Source organism: Dendrobium catenatum, unplaced genomic scaffold, assembly GCF_001605985.2.
Source record: "Dendrobium catenatum unplaced genomic scaffold, ASM160598v2 fragScaff_scaffold_1063, whole genome shotgun sequence".
Taxonomy (NCBI): domain Eukaryota; kingdom Viridiplantae; phylum Streptophyta; class Magnoliopsida; order Asparagales; family Orchidaceae; genus Dendrobium; species Dendrobium catenatum.
The window spans coordinates 839,458-863,882 of record NW_021319525.1 but is presented as its reverse complement, the minus strand read 5'-3'; the positions used below and the strand labels follow the sequence as shown (position 1 = coordinate 863,882).

At 36.2% G+C, this 24,425-nt stretch overlaps 1 protein-coding gene across 1 annotated transcript; it reads left to right on the top strand.

The window, feature by feature from the left end:
- Positions 1-433: 433 nt before the first annotated feature.
- Positions 434-24,074, top strand: LOC110095177 (protein PEROXIN-4). Its single transcript, XM_020820609.2, has 6 exons — positions 434-591; positions 4,462-4,524; positions 5,932-6,051; positions 6,119-6,247; positions 9,673-9,802; positions 23,734-24,074. The coding sequence occupies exons 2-6, from the start codon at positions 4,519-4,521 to the stop codon at positions 23,820-23,822; spliced, it is 474 nt and encodes a 157-aa protein (XP_020676268.1). The 5' UTR covers positions 434-591; positions 4,462-4,518; the 3' UTR covers positions 23,823-24,074.
- Positions 24,075-24,425: the final 351 nt, after the last annotated feature.

Below are 24,425 nucleotides of genomic sequence, written 5' to 3'. Positions count from 1 at the left end.
CTAAAAATTATTATATGCAATGTTCGAATGCATCCGGAGTTTAGTCTAGACGCCCATATCACCCAATTTAGTTTATTAGGTTGAGTGAGGTGACACGTCTAAATTGACATATATATTTATCCAAATATCTCACTTAGGATTCATTTGGAATGATTTTCTTCCTGCTTTTTAAAGTAAATTTTTAATATAAAAGTTTTAATTATTGTATTAATTTTTTTTGTAAGAATTAATAGGAAGTCGTGGCCTTATTAATTTTTCTGCATCCTTACACCGGATCAAATAAAAATTTGGGGAGAACAATTATTACGTCCTCCGACCGAAAAACTCGGTACATTTTGATATAGACGGGATTTTGGATGTTCCTCTGCATGACCAAATAAAAGTTGGGGGGGCGGGGTGTTAGGTCTGTCTAATTTTTTTTTTAAAGAATTAATAGGAAGCCGTGGCCTTATTAATTTTTCTGCATCCTTACACCGGACGAAATAAAAGTTCCTCTTTCGACGACGTTCTTTCTGTGGATCTTAAGTCGCGACAGTCCTCCGTTCTTCCTCTTGTATCGGAAGTGACGACCGGAGCTGGCTCGCTGCGAAGGTAACCATATTTCTCCCCTTTCGCGCGCGCTTCTTCGTCCAAATCCTTAAAAAACTGCCGAACTCTCGGATTTACTAAATCTGAAATTTACGGCGAAAAAGGGAAACGGAGGATTTATTTCGCCTTGAGATTTGACTTTTACTGCTCAAATCCTGCATAAATCCTGTATCCCAACAGCCCCTAAGTGATGCAATACAGCCGTATAAGCTTAGTTTCGATATTACACAGGAGACAGATAACTGATAGATCAGGCTTTATCCCGTGCTGTGCTTGTTGATAGACTAGTCTATATTCCAATTATTTTACAATTTTCTACGCTGTTTGCGTTTTTTATTGAAGTTTGTACTTTAGTGTAATTTTATGATCTAAAATTTTTGGGACTTGAGTGTAATTTTATGAAAATTGAATGTAAATTTGAGTTTTCCTATCGCCTTATCGGCTCGTATCAGAGCGCTGCTTTTTGATATTTCGCTGTGCGCTGCCCCTGTTCTCGCTGTCCATTACTCATCCCGTCACCACCCTTCTAGCCAAGCTGAAACCTGCTTCCATTAATCACACTTCCCATATTTGCAAGTCATGCATGTTCTTTCCTCCACCTGCCACAGTTGCTTACAGCTTCCCATTCCATTATATCTCTGTTTCGTGCATCACTTGCCACCCTCCGCTGTGCACGCATCACTCTGCTTTCCAACTCAGCTGCTTTGCTCTCCTTTCCCTAGCACATGCTGCTACAGCTCTCAGCACTTGCCTATACTGCTCGCCCACACTCCTACATGTGAAACCAAATAATCATTGCAATGCTGAATTTGACCAGCCTTTGTTTTTAGTTGTTGCCATGCCCAACCTCCTTTTGTATGCTTGCACCCACTACCGCCTACCATGGAATGCCAATCTATTCTATCCTATGTTGTTCTTAACTATTCTGAACACAACAATGCTCCACCATCATGTTGGCTATTGCCTCTATTCTCACTACAGTCCTAACAGTCCTCACCTTTGTTCTCCTACGTAATTGTTGGTTCATCTCAGATCACTATCTTTTAACATGCGGTCCGAAGCCACTGGCTTTCTCACAAGCGATCAACACTTATCAATGTCTAAGTATCGCTAATTGTGGTTGGGGAAAGCATAAACTTGATAGGGTGGGCTTAACATGTACAACATTGCTTTGTTGGTAGTGATTCTATTGTGTATTGTGATATGGTATACTCTTTATTAAATTTCTATTTATTTTTTAGGAAAAAATTCATATGACCTAGTTGGATCTTTTGCCCTACCTCTTTGGGCAAATGCCTGAATTTGTCCTATACACATTTGTCATATTATTATTGCAACTCATACAAACCTTTTTGCTTATTCTTTTTTTTCCCGCTTGTCACCATTATATTAGCTTCATGCTCATGAAATATTAAAATCAATTCAAAATCATATTTGCTTAACAATCTCTTGATTATTCTACCTGATGCACCATGATTTATATTCTAATGAATGTTTGTAATTTTAGATTTCATATAATTTCAGTATTTGCACTATTAGATATTTATATCATTATTAGAATTTTTGTAGGTTGCATTCAATTTTTTGCTTCTGCTTTGTAGTTGCATTACTTAATCCATCAAAATGGTATCTAAACAACTGAAAGAGGACATAGATGTATTGGCATAATGAATGACTAAGCAAGGCAACACAGCTAACAATTTAAGACCATTGAATATGTCATAGCAGCATAATGAACATTATTAATGAAAAGGTCAAGAAAATCACAAACATAGAGGAATTTTTTGAGAAAACTGCATCCATTAAAGAACAAATGAAGTTCTTGACCACAAACATGTAACCCTTAATCCTTAGCATCAATCAACTTGGACGAAGGAGGTTAAAATAGTAATAATACCAATAGGGCCCCTTCCCTCTCTACAAGCTCAAACAATGACAAAGAACTCTTACGTTAGAGCCTAAATGTAAATGCACTATACATTCTTGACCATCTAGTTTCCCGTCACCAATGATTCAAAGAATGCACCCTCATCGAATTCCATATAAAATAATTATGGGATTTCAACTCGTCGTTGTTTTCCTTATGGAAACACAATTCCCTTAAGACAACAAAATCAACAAAGTGATCTTTTGATGGAAGATATGATATTGATGCTTTTCTTGCATGGCAATATAACAAGTACGTTGGCATAAGTTGACAACCTATATGACATTATAGACAACCCCAACAAATAACAACATTATGATCAAGGCCTACAATTTGACAATCATCAAATTTTTGTTGCTGTTGCTGGATATGGCAATTTTTTTAAAAAAATGTTAAATTAGATTGCCTGACTTTTGATGGAAGATATGATCTTGATGTTTTTCTTGCATGGATAACAATTATTGATGACTATTTTGATTGGAACCAATATTTATGGAATGAAAAGCTCATTTAGCACTTGCTAAATTTATCGGCTTCATTAAAAAATTTTGGAGAAACATTTTATCTGAATCCTTCACATATGCTGACCAACTTGTTCAAAGTTGAGTACTCATGGAACATAAATTGAAAGATAAATATGTTCCACAATATTACTGAGAATACCTTCTCATGAAATCACATAACTTGTGTCAAGGGTTTATTTCTATTTCCTATCACTTGAACAAGTTTAAGGACTTGCCTTCACGCCATAATCACATTGTGGAAGAATGGAAAAAAGGCTTGATTTGTAAATGTTTTTCATCAAGATATCAAAATGCAAGTAGACTTACATTGATCTACTTCACTTGAAGATGCTTTTCATGAGTTCATATAAATTGAAAAATATCAAGACGTAAGGTATGTATCCCTTAATCTTTTTCGGGCCCTATGCATAACTTTGTTTTCAGTGCTAAAAATAATTGCTTAGCATATGCTTACCATTAGGCTAGCACAAACCAAAAAAGATCGACCCTACTGCTAAAATAAGATATGTCCCAAATAAAACCAATGACTGAATCTACATGTTTTAGTTGCTGACAAACTGCTCATGTGGCTTCTCATTGTCCACATAGAACTTGTGTGTGACCAATTTATGCCATCTAAGACATACCATATGGACCTTATGAAGACGTGAGACGCTGCTTAGTAATTTTTGGTACTTGGTAGAATAATGAATTTTACTTCGGAATCCAGTCTAAGGTGATGCTCGATGACACTAGAATAGCATCCTTAACCTCGTTATGTAGCATGGATTAATAAAACAACTCACTGGACACTTGAAGATGTTTAGTTCCACTTTAATTAGGTGGTTATTCATGTACAATTTGATGTGACGTTCTACCTACAGAATTAACAAGAATTTTATTAGGAAAATCACATCGTTATACCAATTGAATGTCATCTATTATGGTTGGATAAATGCTTATGTTTTTAAATCTAATAATCAATCAATTAGACCGCTTCTTTCTAAACCTATGGAAAATCACCTTCTCTTTCACTAGTGTTTACATGCTTGATTTTCATTTTGATTTTGAGCCGGCATCACCATGCTTTAAAAAGTTTGCCTTCCTTGTCAACATAAGGACTTACATCTGCAACAATGATTCTATTTTCTGTCTTCCTATTTATTTGAATTGATTCCTTCTCACTATAAAAAGTTTATGGTTACATTTACAAGAGTATTAGATCGTCTTAAACTGGTCGCATTAGAGGGGTTGCTTGACTTTCTTCCTTTTTTATACCCACATCTAAACAATAGATGCTTGGGTCTTTTTTTATACAACTCTTAGTTGTTATTGATATTTGATATGCGTTTGCTGGAAGTGTTTTTCATTGTTTAACTACAATTGAATCCATGACACTCATTTTTGTAAGTACTAACATACAAGAAAACTATTTTGATGCAGTTTAAAGATCAGTTTTCCTTCCTCTCAAGCTCTTTAAAAGAAAGTCGGAAGAAAAAAATGCAGGTCATCAACTCATCCTTTTATATATATATATATATATATCCTTTTGTTAAATGGTTTCATCATCCATTTGTGTGTTGCATATTTTTCTGAGGCATTTGTTGCATATACTTGCAGAATATTGGTGGATCCTTCTGGCTTTGCATTCTGAAGCTTTTATTTTTTGCATTTTCATTTGAAATTTGCTATATGATCTTCATAAACTCTTTTTTTAATTGGGATAGCTTTTCCAATTCAACATTTAGTATAATTACAAAATTATTGTAGACTGGGGCACAAGTCTGGGCACTCAACTGGTATGCTTAGAATTACAGTAGAGTAGACCTTGCCTGATTTATTTACTTGGGCTGCCCCAAGTTGGTCCTGAGACTCTTTGTTGGATGACTTTGGTGGCTAGAGGATCAACATGAAACTGCCTAACCTGAACAAATTGACTTGTTGAAACCAGGTTGATTCTACCTGTTCTGTAACCTTTTCGGTTTTGGATATCTCAGATGTGCGCCTCTTATCTGGCCAAATCGGGCTTGGGTGAGGACCTAGGAAGTATTAACTAGATTTAACCTTCTTCGATGTGACCCATCTTGTTGAGTTCCTATGTCTAAAATAGGTGGATTAACTTGACGATAGGGAGCTCTCTTATTTTCAGTGCACTAAACAGGACCATTTATGGAACCTTAATTGTCTTCCACCTGCTTAAACCTTAACTTTGATACGGGATATGAATTTTAGAAATAATATACATATACAAACAATTTTCTAAGTTATTGAAAATCTTCATTATGGAACTGCATTATCTTATTTCGAACCAAGTGGAAGTGATGCTTATAACAAGAAAATACTTGAACTTTTGCTTAGTGTTAAATCCTAGCCGTCCCTTAACACTTTGATACCACTGCTAGAATGGGAATCCCTCGGAGACTCACCTGTTAAAATTATGGACAAAATCTGTACAGTTTTCAGGTCCAATTTTTTGCTTATTAGGCTTAATCATAATAGTTAACGTATTTTAAGTTTGTTGAGCTTTCAGATTTGTGAAATATATGGGAAGTTCCAGTTATGTGCCTTTTGTAATCCACCTATATTCTAGCCACAAAAAGAAAAAGAATGGTTGAAGAATACTAGTCCTATCTTTATCGATATAAATAATTATATATATGTACGGACTCGTCTTCTTCTCTTCATCCGTTTTACTAATTGCCTATTGAACTTCATTGCTGAGGGGAAGTTATATATATGAACGTATGTGCATATCCTTTCTTATAGTGTTGTTATCTGAAAGACTGATCTTGACTTTTTCCTTTCAAATATAGTATTTTATTATCTAAAAGACAAATCTATTGAGTTTTTCATTTGATGCTAACTTTTGTTTGTACCCTTTTCAAACTTATTGATAATTAAAATTGTCGGCAGGCATCAAGGGCAAGACTTTTTAAGGAATACAAAGAGGTGCAGCGTGAAAAGTCAGTTGATCCGGATATTCAGTTAGTTTGTGATGATTCAAACATATTCAAATGGACTGCTCTAATCAAGGTAACGCCATTAGTCTGAGTTTATACTGTTTTTCCATAGCAGCTAATGTATTTACTTATATTTGTAGGGACCTTCTGAAACTCCCTATGAAGGTGGAGTTTTTCAGCTAGCCTTTGCTATCCCAGAGCAATATCCTTTGCTGCCTCCACAAGTGCGATTTTTGACAAAAATTTTCCATCCAAATGTGCATTTCAAGGTGAAGAAAGTTGCCCTTCTCTATCCGTTTGCATCATTTATATAACTACATTATATCTGTAAAATCGATTGTTTAGGTTAGAAGTGTAAATATGGTTGTGTCTGGTAACTTATTGAAATCTTGGAACCTACCCATGTTAAAGTTTTAGATTAAGAGATCAGACCTGGATTCCAACTGTTTTGATTCAAGTATTTGATTTCATTTGAATGGTTGATGGTTGGAGTATGTAATTTTTGAACTTGTTAATTACCTGCATTGATCTTCACATCCTGCCAACCTGGCTTGGAAGAAGTCAATATGAACCTGACCATATTAGGGGAGTTGATAAATTTAGAGTTTTAATCCAATAAATGAAAAATTTTCACAATGATAAATATCTATAAAAAATAAAATGACAGCATCTTATTCCAATAACATCAACTAATTTATCCGTAAAAATGTAAAGGCAACTTAATTTTTTTTTAAATTTTATTTTTAACACAACTTAACTATTGCTATAACTCATCCAAGAATTAAACCCTACCTATTAGAGCAATTAAATAACATAGAACCTTAGTCATCTTTCCATTATATTTGAAGCATGAGCCCTAGCTCTCTTTTCAAAGATGCAATTAATAATTTGAAATCATGCAACTAATAACTTGAAATCATTGCATACAAATGCCAAAATATCCACATGCATGCAAAGCATATTCATACATCTAGAAATGACTTGTTAATCCTTTACTATTATGCCTTTCATACATTGTCATTTGTTTGTGATAGCTTGTTGTTTTACTTAGTGGAACTATTGATCCCCAAGTTAGTTTTCACTCTATGGAACTATTTGCCCGACTAGCCAATCATATTAATAAGAGAGTATTATAAACATTTAAATCAATCAAGCATTCAAGCATATATTATAAAATATCATGATTATAATGTTATAACAAAGATTATATGATAAGTATGTACAAAGTCTGCATTATACCATCAAATTGTTTATTTTAAGAGTAATGAATTTATACGATAGTTAATATGGCATAGCTAACTAAAAATATCACCTCATGAATGAATAATGCACACGTCAAAATAAATGAAGCATATGGCAAATGCCAAAGAAAACTCCTCCAATTAGGAAGGGTATGCTCATACCTTATAACCTTAATAATTAAAAATCACCTACTTGAAATTTTCCAAAGGTAATCTAATGGATTGACATTGACTCTAATATATCTATAGTAACATATGGTGCTTCACAATATCTTGACTCAAGAGAATGCATATCAAACATACATTTATTATAATGCAAAAGGAGAAACCATGAACAATGTTAAGCAATAATCACAATCTTAAAATATTCCTTAAATAAAATATTTTTATATAATTGATTTACCTTTTGATAATCTAGGACTCTAAGCCATGGATTATCCCTTAATATTTATGCCCTTGTTTATTTTAAACCATAATCTCTAAACAACAGTTTTAATCTAAGTCATAATCACGAGCTAATGATCTACTATATAGCTAGCTATAAAACCTGCTTATTAATTTCATTGTTAATCGCTTGCATAATTTAATCATGAGTTGACTATATTTTCATTCTACAAGAATTTATTAATTATGTATTTACATATTTCTATTAGATACTCTAAACTTCAATTCAATAAAATGCATCTAATTGTAATAGTAATAAGTTTCATAGAGAATAACACTTGTTCAAAAAGAATTATAGATTTTATATTTCTTTTCTTGTTATCCGAACTTCATAATACTACAACAACAACAACAACAATAACAACAATATCAAGCCTTTGTCCCACTATGTGGGGTCGGCTACATGAATCCTTTTTTGTCATTGTGTCATGTTAAAAGTCAAATTCTCATTTAAAATTTAATAAAAAAATATAATTTCTAATATTTTCTAACCAAGTCTTTTTAGGTCTACCTATATCTTTTTTAACATAAGTCTAATCTAATACCTCAACTTTCCTAATCGGGTCATCGGAAGGCCTCCGTTTAATATGACCAAACCATCTAAGGCAACTCTCTCTAATCTTATCTTCCTCTGGAGCTACTCCAACCTTTTCACGTATATGCTCATTTCGTATCCTATCTCTAAGGGTAAAGCCACTCATCCACCTGAGCATCCTCATATCTGCAATACTTAACTTAGTATTATGCTTCTCTTTTAATGACCAACATTCGGCACCATAAAACATTACAGGTCTCACCACCATCTTATAGAATTTTACCTTAAGTTTGAGGGGGGGCTTTTCTATCGCACAACAAGCCCGATGCATTCCTCCACTTCAACCATCCAACTTGAATTCTGCTGATAATATCCCCATCTATTTTACCATCACTCTGAACAATAGATCCAAGATATCTAAAACGTGTACTCTTATTAATGGTTTGATCGCCCAAAGTCACAATCCCCTCACTAGGTCTATTGCTACTAAAATGACACTCCATATATTCAGTTTTAAATCTACTCAAGCGAAAACCTTTAGACTCTAAGGTTGACCTCCATAATTCAAGTTTGCCTTCAACTCCCTCTCTAGTCTTATCAACCAGAAGAATATCATCATCAAAAAGCATACACCAAGGTACATCCTTTTGCAAATGTCTAGTGAGAACATCCATGACTAAAGCAAAAAGATATGAGCTTAAGGTTGATCCTTGATGTAATGAATTCCTCTATAATTCACACACTCCTGTGCATCACCTTTATTCTTAAAAATAGAAATTAACACACTCATACTCCTTTTATATGGCTTCCATAGTTAAATCATTAAGATAATAACTCAGGGTTAAGCATCGTGAATCCTATTCAAAGCTATATGCAAGTGAGTTTGCAATACATAATATTAAATCATAGATGTAGAAATCTATGGTTAGGGGTTACCTTGCTTTTTGATTAGGAAGGGAAGAAGAAGAAGATGCTCTAAATTTTCTCTCCCTCATCTAGCTCTTAGTCTCAATTTATCAATTGATTCACTTTTCTTTCATTTCTTGCTCAACATTAGGTCATTGGTTCCCTCTCCTTGCATCTCTTTTTGGATACTCTCTCAGTCTTTTTTGCCCTCCCTCAATCCTTGGTTAGGATTAATAGTGCCCACCTATTGCCTTTCACTAGGATGTGCCAAGCACGAATTACCTGATGCCAAGTAGTTGGAGCAGGTATATGACGATGATCATGGAAAGTTGGTATTATGTAATAGCCGAATTTTGTTAGAAAACACTCCCTTGTTAAAAGTTGGGGTTCTGATTCTCACTATTAACCAGTTAAATGATTGATGTCATAAAAATTTCTTATGTAAATGACTCTGACTATTCTGTTTATCAGTGCCATTATTTGTGCTCGTTTTTTATGTAAGTGTTTACTTAACTTTAATTGAGTGGTGATGGACTCTTTTATTTGTAAATTATTTTTTTCTGTGCAGACAGGGGAGATCTGCCTAGACATACTTAAGAATGCTTGGAGTCCTGCATGGACTCTCCAGTCTGTTTGCAGAGCTATAATTGCCTTGATGGCCCATCCAGAGCCTGATAGCCCTCTAAATTGTGATTCAGGTATGTTGGCTTTCACGGGTATTTGTTCAATCCTAGAAAGTCAGAAAGCATTTTATTTCTTATTGTTATATATGTATATAATATGCTTTGGTAATCTCATAGCCGTCAATGTGATAACATATACGTGAATATTTTTAAAATCAGATTTCGTCACTGTATCTATTTGTGCTTACCTGTTTTGTATTGATTAATAGATTTTGGATTGCTATAGGAGTGACTGTTAATCTATAGATGAAGTACACGTTATCCATTCGACATTCATTTAGGCAGAATTTGTGCCAATAGCTTAAGTTGAGCTTGAGTTCATGCTTAAGCGAGGTTTACTTTTGTAGTAACTGAATCTAGTTGAAAAAAGGATTTGGGCTTCTTTTTTGTACAAGTTGAAAAAAAATAAACAATTGTTGACCTCTGTATAAGCTTCAAAGTCAAATTCGAGTGAGTGTGACTAAAAGGACAACCAACAAATAACTTATATTACTTGTTTTGAAGAGCCTCAATTGTGGGCAAAATCCCTCAAACATCGTGTGCTTGCAAAACGGACCACACGAACATGTTCACAAAGCTGAATTTATCGGAGAAGAGCTGATCGTGCGTAGCTCGACCAAGAGACAACAAGCACGATGGCAGGCGAGCGTGACATCATGCAAAATCATCTGAATATCCTTCGATAACAAAATAGGCCATATTGTTGCTTTTGAAACACCAAAAATAGCGAAGAGGGACCCCTTGCGCACAACTCAAGTGACTACATTTGAATTTGGTGATGGGTTGGCGTGACGTTTTGAATGATGTTCGTCTCTAAACGGATTTTGCCGTGGAACACTAAAATTACTTACATTGGAGATCTATATTGTCCAGGTTGCTGCACAAGCAAAATTACAAAATTTGCCGCAAGCGAGGGTATGACACACATATCAAGGCACATGTGAGGCGAGAAATTACGTGAGGGATGTTGACATCTTTTATTGTCTTTTTATTACTATTATACTTTTTTAATTTCCTTACTTGAGCATGGCATCCTGCTGCGCCTCAAACCATCTGCTTCTCCCTGCCACTAAACCCTACCACCTAATTGCTGTCGAATTTCCTCACTCCAGTACAATCGCTGGCTCAGCTTCTCCCATGCCTAATCACTTGAACCCGTCAACCTGAACTCCACATCAACCCAAATGCCCAAACTCCCCTCCGACTACATCCCATCAACATCTCCCAACCTCGCCGACCTCCTCCCTCTAACTCGACACTCCCTCTACTCCTCAGCCAGTCTCCCCAAGCCCTCTACCTACCTGAACCTGAGCTCCCCCCCTCACCTGCCATTGCTAAACCACCTCGCAGCACTCCTTCCCACCATCTCTTTAGCCTCATACACCTGGCCAAACTCACTCACCTGTTCCCTCAGCAACATATATAGCTCTGAACCTACATTGCCAGCCAACTTCCTGGCCTCCATCTCACCACTAACTTCCCCCTCTTTAAACAGAGAGAAGTTTGCTCTCTCTCAAATCTTCTCTCTTTTCTATTTTCTCTCTCTAAAACTATGGAGAGAAAAATCTCTCATATTTCATTGTCTCTCCCCATACCTGCACACTCTTTCTAAGTTTCTCTCCTCTTATCTCTCTTTAACAAAGAGTAAAAATTGTTCTCTCTCCTCTCTTCTCTCTCTTTAAATCAAAGAGAGATCTTTCTCTCTCTTTAAATCAAAGAGAGATTTCTCTCTCTTTATATATATATATAACTAGAGAAAAAAGAGAATTCCAAATAGTGAAAAAACAGAGATTCGAACAAAGCGAAAAATTGTTGTTTCGCCATAGCTGTTAATTCCTCGCCTCGCCTCGATGCCATTGCCGCCACCTCACTCATGGTATAATTAAATGACAATCACCTGCAAAAATAATTAAATTTGAATATTTTAATTTGTGAATTAAATTTGAATAGCCACCAACCAAGAAAAAAAGTGACAATAATATACATGAACAATACTAATAAAGCTGAAATAACAATCTTCAATCAAAAGAAATACAAGATTCAATTGATTCACTGTTCGAGGGGTGAATCGGCTCTCCCCCAATTCCTAGCAGCAACTAGGAACCCAATATCCCTCGAAAAAACTGCTGCAGAAAATTCTTCACATAATCTTCCCTACATACAAACTTTCCCACTTAAAACCTGTCATAATCTCATCATAAATGCACCTCACATTTTCTCCAATTCTTTCCTCTTATTTCTTATCCTACTCTAGGATTGAAATGGGGTATTGGGACCCACAAAACAGGAGCCTTTCAGCTCCTGGAATTCTGCTGAGCCCCCCTAGGCATTCGATCTGCTGGCCAGGAGGGTGGGGTCCACAACCGCATCACATCTCGTAGGATTTTGGACTTGTAACTTATTGTCCATCAAGTTTTTGATGAATAAAAAGCTTGAGTTTCAACCCTAAACTCAACAGATTTCAAGAGAGCAGAACTAACTCTGTCGTTTTGTCTGAGTTTGAAGGTTCAATTAGTTTTACTGATGAAGAGTTCTTTCTCGTAGCATTGAGGAACCTGAGCTGATCTTAGTTGAACTCACCCCGAGCTGGATGAATCCATTTATTGAATACTCACAATCAAATATGCACCCTACTATTTTGGAGATGTTAAAAGATTCAAAATTAATTTCACTTAATATTGATAGTTTATGACTATATATTTTGAAGATTAATGCCAATACCTTACTGAAGATGTGTTTCTGAAGAAGTTGCGAATATCATGAAGGAGATACACTCAAGGTAGCTTGGTAGGCACTCCAGAATGATGAATCTCTCCTAGCAATTACTTTGTTAAGGCTTAGTTCTAGCTGAAGTTGAGAAGAGACTCAGGAATTCTCCAAGCAATAGGCTAATATCAAATGTTTTCTCCAATGCAATTGCAACTTTCACATAAGTCCCATCAAATCTGTAGTCCATCACCATTCAATGTCAGAGATATGGATGTACTCGATGTGTTCTTGCGATTTAGGGGACAAGAATTGTTTGTGCTTGCCATTATCAACCACTTCACAAACTGGATTGGGGCTCAAGCTCTTGCCAAAGCTACTTCCATCATTATGTGAAATTTCATCTGAAACGACATCAGTTATCAATATAGCTTATCATTTGTTATCATCACTGACAACAACTATAATTTGATTCCAAAAAAGTCACAGAATTTTGCCAAAAGTAGGGAATCAACCTAGATTTCGCTGTGGCTCGTCATCTTAGAACCAACAAAAGATAAAAGTTATTAATAAATTGAATTTAAATTTACTCAAGTAAAGAAGAAAGATTTATAATGCCTATTTTTTTGGTACCCAATTTGGTGTTACACATGTTAAATAGTTGGCACACTAAGCTGGTACCCTTAGAGAAAGTCAATGCCTAAAAGGACCTCCATGCTGCTTGAATTTGCCAGTCTAGTCTAAGATAAGCTCTATAGCCTCTCCCAATTCAGTTAGCCTGATATCTTGGGCTCAACTCGGATTGAATTTATCGCTTCTCATATTATTATAAGTAAATCTACATAGTAGACGATTATTGTAGGCTATCATTCAACAATTATTTATAACATTGTAGGCGATCATTCAAATATTAAGACTAAACTCATGTATGGAGATCTCTCATTTTCCTTTCTCCTCATCTCTTACACATCATGTTCTATCCGATGGGGGAAGTGGGACTTCCCTATATTTTTATTATTTACCTATTTCATGGTGGATGCATCCTTCTCATCGCACCATGGACTTAGGCTATAAAGTTGAACCATATAGTTTTTTTATTATTATATGTCATGTTCTTCTCCATTCTTGCCTTCTCATGTGTAAAGAGATATCGAGTGTCTCCTAGTCTCCTTGGCATTCAAAACCTGTATTGTGATCAACTAATTGATGACACTTTCATCTCTTTATCTTCTTCCCCCAAGTGAATAATAACTTGAGTTGAAGGCTCTTCATTGCGTTCTCTCTTTCTATCTCTTAGTGCCATCAATTATTCCTCGGGACATGTGGCACCTCCTTTACAATCAACTAAGTTTAATTGTTCAGAAGAACGAAGATTGCAGAGATGAGGATGCTTAGGTGGATGAGTGACTTTACTTAAAAACAAAATGTGAAACGAGCATATACGTGAAAGGGTTGGAGTAGCTTCAAACTGAATATTCTTCCGATGCCCATCAGCTTGTTTCTTCATAATCTGTTGAGCCCTCAACATGTCTTTTTAACTCTTCCACTGTCTTATCCCTCTCCTCCAAATACTCCTCCACTGAATAAACGGGCGTGCTGCTACTCCCAAAATGCATCAAGTGGGGCGGATCCCTTCCGTACAACACCTTAAATGGGGTCATCTGAGAGGCTAAATGAAAAGAGGTGTTGTACCAGTACTCGGCCTATGATAGCCATTTAGCCCATAACTTGGGTGTCTCTGATGCGAAGCATCTCAGATAAGTTTCCAGGCTCCGGTTGACTACTTCTGTTTGACCATCCATCTGTGGGTGGTAAGCAGTACTCCTTTTCAACACAGTACCCTGCAGTCTGAACAATTCTTTCCAGAAATGGCTGAGGAACACTTTATCCCTGTCTGATACTATTGCCTCTGGCACTCCGTGTAATCTGACTATCTTCCTGATGAAAACTGACGCTACTGTCACCGCAGTGTATGGATGGCGTAGAGGAATAAAGTGAGCATAGTTGCTCAATCTATCCACTACCACCAAAATCACAGTGAATCCCTCAGAGCGGGGTAGCCCATCAATGAAGTTCATAGATATCTCCTCCCAGACTCGTCCTGGTAACGCCAATGGCTGCAGTAACAACCCCTGGTGACATAACTAGATACTTATTCCTTTGGCACACCTCGCACCTGGATACCATCTCTTCCCCATCCCTATGCATACCTTTCTAGTACAGCTCTACCGCTAGTCTCTTGTAGGTTTTTAGCACTCCTGAATGACCTCCCACTGCAGTTCCATGGAACTCATGAAGCAATTGTGGGATGTGTACTGACGTTCTGGGTAACACAAACCTCCCATGGTGCAACAATCTCTCCCCCTCCAACGAGTATCCTGGATGACTGCCCTTTCCCTTCAGTAAGTCAGCCATGATCTTTCCTAGTTCCTCATTCCTGGCACTTTCCTCCTTTATGGCTTCCCAATCTAGCATCATTGGGACTGATACAACCAGTGTCTGCAGCTCCCCCATGCACCTGGACAAGGCATATGCTACCTTATTTTCTACCCCTGGCCTGTATTGTATCTCAAAATCATATCCGAGCAGTTTGGATAGCCACCTCTGATGCTCCTCTGTCACCATGCGCTACTCCAACAAATATTTCAGGCTCCGTTGGTCGGTCATGACTATGAAATGTCTTCCGAGTAAGTAGGGGCGCCACTTTTGGATGGCCAAAACGATTGTCATTAACTCCCTCTCATAGACATATTTTAGCCGGGCTCTGGCAGTTAACACCTGACTGAAATATGCAATGGGCCTGTGACTCTACATCAGCACTGCTCCTAGTCCGTGTCCCGATGCATCTGTCTCTATTATAAAGGGCTGAGTAAAATCCGGCAAAGCTAAGACCAGAACTGTGGTCATAGCTTTCTTCAACTTCTCGAATGCTGTCGTAGCTGCCTCCCTCCATAAGAACTCATCTTTCTTCAACTGCTCAGTGAGTGGCCATGTATCCCTTCACAAATCTCTGTATAACCGCTGTAAGCCCTTAGGAATCCCTCAACTCCTTTAGATTTTTGGACAGTGGCCCATTTAAGCATGGCCTCAATCTTTGGACGTGATCTGGCTGCTACCCCTTCCCTTGGATATCAATGCCCAAGTATTCCACACTAGCTTGCGCGAAGCAGCACTTCTTCAAGTTGGCCTTCAACTGGTGCTCCTGGAGAACCTCTAACACCTTCTTTAATTGTCCACAATGCTCCTCCTCTGTTCAGCTATATACTAAGATGTCATCGAAGAATATCAACACAAATAGCCTGAGATACTGTTTAAAGATTTTTTTTCATGAGTGCCTGGAACGTGGCTGGGGCATTGGTGAGGCCAAAGGGCATAACTAGGAACTTATAGTGGCCCTCATGAGTTCTAAAGGCGGTCTTGGGCACATCTTCTTTCTTCATTCGTATCTAATGATATCCTGATTTCAAGTCAATCTTGCTGAAAACCACTGTTCCACTCAACTCATCTAGAAGCTCATCAATCACTGGAATGGAAAACTTATCAGGTACAGTTTCCTTGTTGAGTGCGCGGTAGTCTACACAGAAATGCCAGCTGCCATCATTTTTCTTCACCAATAGAATAGGACTAGAGAACGGGATAGTGCTGGGCCTGATGATCCTTGCTTCGAGCATTTCTCTGATCAAATTTTCTATTTCATCCTTCTGAAATTGAGGGTAACGGTAAGGTCGTACGCTGACAGGTGACACTCCCTCTCTTAATGTGATGGCATGCTTTTGCTCCTTGGGTGGTGGCAACCCTAGAGGTGGTTGAAAAACCTCCTCGAATTCCTGGATCAAAGGCTGCATAGAGAGGGGTATGTCTCCCCTTCCTCCACACTCACTCACTCTAATATGTGTAATTCCACCAAATAGCCTTCCCCCTCCTCCTGAATTGTCTTGATTAGGGATTTAAGAGAAACCCCTGCCTTGGTCAGCCCCGCATCACCTTTAATCACCCTCTTCCTTCCTCCCTTCACCAACTCCATCCGCAGAGTGCCCCAATTGACCTTGGTTTCCCCCAATGTCTGCAGCCACTTCATCCCTAGGATGACATCCGTACTCCCCAATTCTAGGGGAAGGAATTTTTCATTCACTTGTATGCCTTGAATCTTCAGCACCACCCCCCTACAGACTCCTCTTCCCATTTCTACCTTCCCTGTGCCCATCATCACCCCATATCCTTCAGTATCTACTAACTTCATCTGTAGCAGCTCCACAATCTGAGTGGAAATGAATTTGTGGGTTGCCGCACTATTAATCAACACCACGACTCCACGGTCAGCTATCTCTCCCTTCACCTGCATAGTGTGACTCGGAGTGAATCCCACTACGGAGTTGAGAGAGACTTCTACCACATCCAGATGCATTTTTTCCTCCACCTCAGAATCGCTTCCCCCTCCCTCTTCATCTTCCTCGTCTTCACAAACGAGGAGAACTTGAAGAGTTCGATCCTTGCACTTATACCCAGGCATGTATTTTTCATCGCAACGGAAACACAGCCCTTTTGCTCTCTTCTCTTGCATTTCCTTCTAAGTAAGCTTCTTGAACTGCCCCCCATTTCCTCCTCCTGTTGCTTTTTCCTTTGGAACTTCTTTCATCCCTCCGCTGGATGCTCCTTTAAGGGCTAGGTGGTGTAACACCTCACAGTACTAGAGTGTAACATAAACAACCATAACATTTCCATCATTTACCTCTCATTTCTGTTGAGTTCATTTCAGATCTAAATAAAAGATCATATAAATGTCATTTGGAATAACAAAGGAAGCATCTAATAATTCTCCAAATTTTCATCACATCCAAGACTTTATACAGAGCTACTAATGAAATCCAAAACAACTCAAAGTATTATAACATTAAACAAGTTTAATAACCTCAAGAGTAGATTTCAAAATTTAAATAAACATTGACATAAAACTTAAATACTTGCTTATTAATCTTCCTCTACTTTTTCTTTCCCTTTTCCTGTAACAACAGCTAGTAATGAAAATACTGGTAAGCTGTGAGGCCCAATAAGTTATGCAGTTATAAATAGAAAATTTAGAACATTAAAACATGAATAAAATTTAACTACTAGTGAAACTACAAAACATCTCATTTGACATTACCTGTATTTGTTATCTTAGATCCATACTGAATATCAATTTTCTCATTAAAATGTTTGGCTATTCTTTCATAAATAAATTCAATGGAGCCCAGGAAACTTGGCATTATCGCCATTGAATTTCATAGATGTCCCTTTTGCCCCACCTGCTATACATGTATCATTTCTTTTGGGGTCCCTTTTGCCCCACTTACAAGGTAGTTATATATTTGGGAACCCTTTTATCCCAACCATCCTTGTAAATCATACATCATATACATATAGCCAAACTTTATGTTAAATTGATATTTAATATACTTTTATAACATAACTCATACTTGTATTGTTGCTTTCATAAAGATCTTTATATGCAACTATGTATCATATGTTAAGAATGGAGATTCTTTTCAAAATCTTTCCAACTAGTAAAATCTTTAATGAAACATAACAACTCTTATTTGGAAGTCTCATGATTAAAATATATAAGAGGTCTTTCATATATGGAAACTAGATTAGAACTCCTTTAGCAGAAAATTACTTGTGATAACACATTTCTCGTGCATTCATTCAACTACTAATATATAATGCAAAAGTAACAAGAATTACATATTCAATATACTTTTAATTTGCATTACTTACCTTCTCGACGGTTTGCTTCTTTCCAAACCTTCACTCTTATTCCTCTTCTATTATAAGTCACTTCAAAGCTCCTCTTTGCATAAAGCTTATATAATCATATATCACCGTAATTATGATTGCATAAGAACATACTAAATTGAACTAGTATAAAAGATAAGGGAAATTTATAATTCTTACATTTTTTTATCTTTTGATTATTCCTCACATAATTTACTACTGTTCTTTTCTCCAAATTTCTATAATTCAACCATTTAATTCAACTACACTTCTCTGAAAACATAGATTTCCCTAATTGTTGTTGTCAGTACTTATCATTCAACTTAAGCCTATAGTCTACAAGCTTCTTACATGTCTTGCTGTAGAATTCTTCAATTCCGTGAGATCACTTGGTCAAAGCCTTACTAATGCTGCTAAAGTACTTTATACACTATGTGAAACATGTATAGTGAAAATCTGCAACTCTGCGAACACTTCCTGCACTCCCGCCTCTAGCTACAGCACTGGGAATACTATGCCGATTAAAGCTACAGTCCCGCCTCCCTCTACCGAACCTTGCTACAGGATCTTTGTCTCCGCCTGTATGACTCCGACAAGGAACAAGAAACAGCGGCTCCTTATCCGTGAAATCTGCATTTCATTTGTCTCTCCATTTTATTCTCATGCCGTAAACAACACTTATCCAAAGTAGAAAGGTTAGGAGAGTGGCCCAAGCTATAAACTGCTATTTACCGCAAACTATGCATCTATCATAATAAAATTTACTATTTAACTGAAATTACATAATCCATTTATTTCTATTATTAATGTAACAAACATTAACATTAAACTTACTGTTTTAATATTAATACTAATTAACAAATAGTTTAATCAATAAATTTGAATTATAAGTAGCATTTAGCAACTCAACTTGTTACTGGTTGAGTCTTACAAATCTCCCCTCCTATGAAATTTCGTCCCCGAAATTCCCTTTTCAATCTGTCAACGACCCGCCCGGCTAGCCCGATTTATCGGGGCGGGAACAGACGATCGTAGGAAAAGCTAATTATAAACATAACATAATTTTATTTAAACTAAGGTTAAGAACAACATTCATCCCCAAAACATGAAAGAGCCACTAATAAATTTTTCAAACTGAATTGTTATAAAGTGATCAACTGTCTCATAACCCAATAAAACTTTCTAATTCATCATCACAACATAAACTTTCACAATTACATCAAACCTCAAAATTCACGACCTACTCTGAAACAAATACAAAGACGTAAATTGACAACACAAAAAAAGGAACCTTTCATCCTCCTGAGGTCCCCTACGACGATAGTGTAAGGTCGTCGATGCAGCCATTACTTTTATCCTGAAAATATTTTCCAAACGAGGAATGAGCTAAAGCTCAGCAGTAAATCATCATCACAATTCAATTTCATAAGATGCAATATATTAAAAACATTTACAATTGAAAAACTAATTCATTTCATGTGAGCGAGTCAAACAATGTAACTATTACATTTTTCCTTTCATTCTTCCTTTAACAATTGATTTCTTTCATTCATTTCTTTTCTCTTTCATATCAGAATGCAAAATGTGAAAAATGAATATGCTAATGTATCATCCGTCCCGGAAGTACAGTTTTCATACTGATCAGGTACGCAGTCAAAAGTTTTGGCCATTTCCCTTACCATTTGGCTCCGCAGAACCCATTGACCATTGGCTTATACAAGCCGCCATTACCATTGGCTTTTTGAAAGGCCCCATTACCATTTAGTTTGGTTTACTTCCGGATCAACATGCATATGATAATTTTATTTCATTAAATTCTTTTCATTTTCTTTCATATCATTTCATTTTATTCATAATACCCTAATTGTCTTTTCACATATAATGCATGAAATGAAAGCATTAACTGGGTATTCTTAAAATTAGGAACATACAAAACATTGACAATAGATAAAAATATTGACAGTAAAATAAACACACTTGAAATTGATTCTAAATATGAATAAAATCTAACACTTATAAAATTAAAGGGGTTGATAATCCTACCTCAACAATTGTGGCACGCCCTTGATACAATTCTTTCACACTTACCCTTTAATGGTCACTACCTAAGAAAGATTTATAAAGTAAACGTGTCACAATCATAAGTCAATTTCTAAGTCAAATTGCTAAACTCGGCATTTTCCTTTACCATTCCTAACGACAATTAAGATAATAATTAAATAAACGTTGATTTTCGGATTTAATAATTAACTAAATTTGAAAATTCATAATCCTCAATTTCATCCAATTATTTATTTTAAATTGATCCTTACCATATTATAATAATATAATAATATTTTCGGATTAAAATAATCCTAAAAATTAAGAAAATGAAGTTTTCGATAAAAACTTAAAATTTTTCTTTAAAAACATTTTCTAAACCCTTAGGAATCATTTTCATAAAGGTGCCTTACAAATTAAGTTGTTTAGGTCAAAAACCTAGTTTCTAAATTCCCAAAATTTCTCAAATCTCTAAGTTTTTTAACGTTAAAATATTCCTCTAAACATTTCTTAAAGATTTCGTGAAGAGATTTCGAAGAAAATATTCCAAAAATCCTAAAAAAACGTAGAAATTTAATTCCCAAAAATCTAGAGATTTAAAAGGTTTCGTTCGAAAAGAATCATACCGGAGTATCCCCTCTCGCGCGTCCTCTTCGATTTGACGTAAAGTTCTTGCCGGAAGATCGCCGCCGAAATGCCCCTCGCGGAAGCCGTCCGTCCACCCGTCCCGTTTGTTCCGCTCGGTCCGCCGTTCGTGCGAAAGAATGAAAGGGGGGGGAGGGGTCGGTTATGCCTATTAAGAGGAATTGGGGGTTTGCTAAATGACTCTTTTGCCCTCACTTAAGCAATTTCGGTTTAAGGGTTAAGTAAGGGTATAATAGGTATTTTTAGGCTTCTAAAATTAATAACTCCAAAAATAAGCAAAATTTGGTATAACTTCTATATACCAAAACGATCAGAATTTCGCGTAGGATTTTCTAAAATTAATTTCGTTGCATTCCGATAACCTTGAAAATTTTACTTAAATTCTCGTCGTGACGCTTTAAAAAGCGTGCTAAGCCTAAAATAGAAATTTTCGGGTTTTACAATCTCTTTAAACAGGTTAGGAAACTTCTGTCTCATATCATCCCACCTTTCCCATGTAGCTTGCCTTTCTGACTTGTGCTTCCATTTCACTTTTACAAAGGGAATCATTTTGCTTCGCAATTTATGAACATCCCTTTCCAAAATCATTTCCGGTTGATCAACATAGTTCAATAAAATCTTTATGTAGTTCAATAAAATTCATAGAGGACCGGTCTAACATTTACCTAATGTTTAAACAAACAAATTGAAATCTGAGGCGTTTTGCCTTAGTGGGGTGAGACGCAAGCCTCATGGTAGATCGAGGTGGAAGTTTTGAATTGAAAAATAAATAATTCATAAATATGCTAAACTATCATCAAACTAACTTAGTTCATCATCATAAAATAAAAAAGTGCATGATAAGACAGAACGTAAATATTAATCAAAATCTTTAAAAAACTATAAAAAAGGTAAAAATAAATAAATAACAGAAAATAGTAAATGAACATACTAACATTTAGGGGAAAAAAAACCTAAAACCATTGCTCAAGAATGCACAAGCTCACAAAATCATCCTCAACGCTTGCGAACTCCTCTCTCATGCGCTTGTGACCTTCCAAGTTCATGCAAACCTTATTAGTAGCCACAATAGCTCATGTGATCCAGCTCTCGCGTCGTCACTCGCTCGACTAGCAATCACTTGCTCAACCCTAAACCCTTGATTAACTTGAAAAGAAAAGAAATATAGGTTATATTAACTGCTAATTATATTATAAATTTATAATAGTATAATATATTAAAAAATTCTTTTTTCTTTAGTCATGGATGTTCTCATTAGACATTTGCAAGAGGATGTACCTTGATGCATGCTTTTTGCTGATGATATTCTTCTTGTTGATAAGACTAGAGAGGGAGTTGAAGGTAAACTTGAATTATGGAGGTCAACCTTAGAGTCTAAAGGTTTTCGCTTAAGTAGATCTAAAACAGAATATATGGAGTGTAATTTTAGTAGTAATAGACCTAGTAAGGGGATTGTGACTTTGGGCGATCAAGTCATTAATAAGAGTACATGTTTTAGATATCTTGGATCTATTGTTCAGAGTGATGGTGAAATAGATGGGGATATTATTAGCAGAATTCAAGTTGGATGGTTGAAGTGGAGGAATGCATCGAACATGTTGTGTGATAGAAAAGTACCCCCTCAAACTCAAGGGAAAATTCTATAAGATGGTGGTGAGGCCTGCAATGCTTTATGGTGCCGAATGTTGGCCATTAAAAGAGAAGCATAATACTAAGTTAAGTGTGACAGAGATGGCAGTGGTTTAATATATATTTAAAATGGGGAATCATAAAGCTGAGATCCCAATTAGTTTGCGTAAGGCTATTGATGATAATGGCAGTGGTTTAATATATAATAAATGAACATTTATATGATCTAAAATGAGTTTGTAAATGATATTGTCTTTATGATTAAAATTTAAAAAATTGAGAAAAAAATACTATTGTTAATATGGAATGTACATGCAACATATGCCAGTTTAAATTATTACAAAGATAAATTTACATATAATAAAAATATTTTTCAAATATTAGTGTAATATGTAAAATATATTTATACTTCTGAAGTTTAGACATCTACATATTACAAATGGGTTAGCCCACACAGCAGCAAATCTATCTCATAGCTACTCTATCTTGTGAATACTATATTTACATTTTGTTAAGAGTGAACGCACTATTGCGTCATGATTTTGGTTTTATTGTCCTTTTTAGCAATCATTCAATTATGTCAAGTTTGTGGTTTTATATAAGAAAATTTATCTATTTCTACAGTTACCCTTGAACTTGTTAGACCGGTTCATTGGACCGGTCCAGCCGGTCCACACGGAACCGGCTCAGCCGGACGGAGGCGCAGCTCTTCTATCTCCCTATACATGCCGACCGAAATGCAAATCCTACAGAGCTATTTAGGAAGGTTTTTTGAGGGAGTTAGGAGGAAAATTTGAATTTAGGGACTGTTTAGATATTTACTTTTGGATTGTATGTATTAAGTAGTTTATTTTTCTAGGGTTATGACATGTTGAATTTGACTGAAATTTGATATCTCTTAGTTTCTTTGGGCTCTAGCGGCGTCTAGAGATTTAAGAGAGATAGATCCTCCTCTCGAATACATGATCAATTGTATTGTGTTATTTTCATCCGTTCTATTTGATTATTGCATAAAATTACTATTTTTTCTTGTTTTCATTGGAGTTTGAAAGAGTTTCTTGCTGTTTTCCGAAGATTGATAGGAAATGCTTGAGATCTACACGTGTTTCCTATCAGAACTCTGTCAAACACCTGAAGATATAAATCTCTCTCTCTCCGTCTTTCTTTTACAGGTAATCTTCTTCGGTCTGGGGATATCAGAGGTTATCAGTCGATGGCAAGGATGTACACAAGACTTGCTGCCATGCCAAAAAAGGGTTGAATTATCCAAGTTGTCATGAAGAATTCCACATGTAAATATCAGACAAATGTTATAGTGATTTGGCTTGTCCTCCAAGACTAGTGAAAACAGAAGGAACTCTGTCCATTTATTAGATAAACATCTATCCTGCTCTGAGTTCAGACTCTTTAACATCCTTTTTTTTCTGGTGTTGGTCCAGGTTTCTATGTACCAGGTTCATGAATATGATTACATTCCTCAAAAAAAGGTATTATTAGTTAATCCTTGCACAAATATGGAGGAGTGAAAATTTTCTCTTATTCTATCCCCTCGACCATTGGTATGTGACCAGTTAGTCCCAGAGTATTCCATTTGTTTAATTTAGCCTATTGAATATACAAAATTAATCCCAAATTGGCCCTTAGAAATTGTTGAGAATTGTGATGTAGAGTAGATCCTAATTAGACTTTCAACAACAACAACAACATCAAGCCTTTGTCCCACTACGTGAGGTCGGTTACATGAATCCTTTTTCGCCATTGTGTCCAGTTGCCCTCGATTTTATAAAATTGTTCTCAATTTAATCAACGACGAGAATCAATTTTGTATATTTGATAGACTAATATTTCATTTTGGACGGCTTTC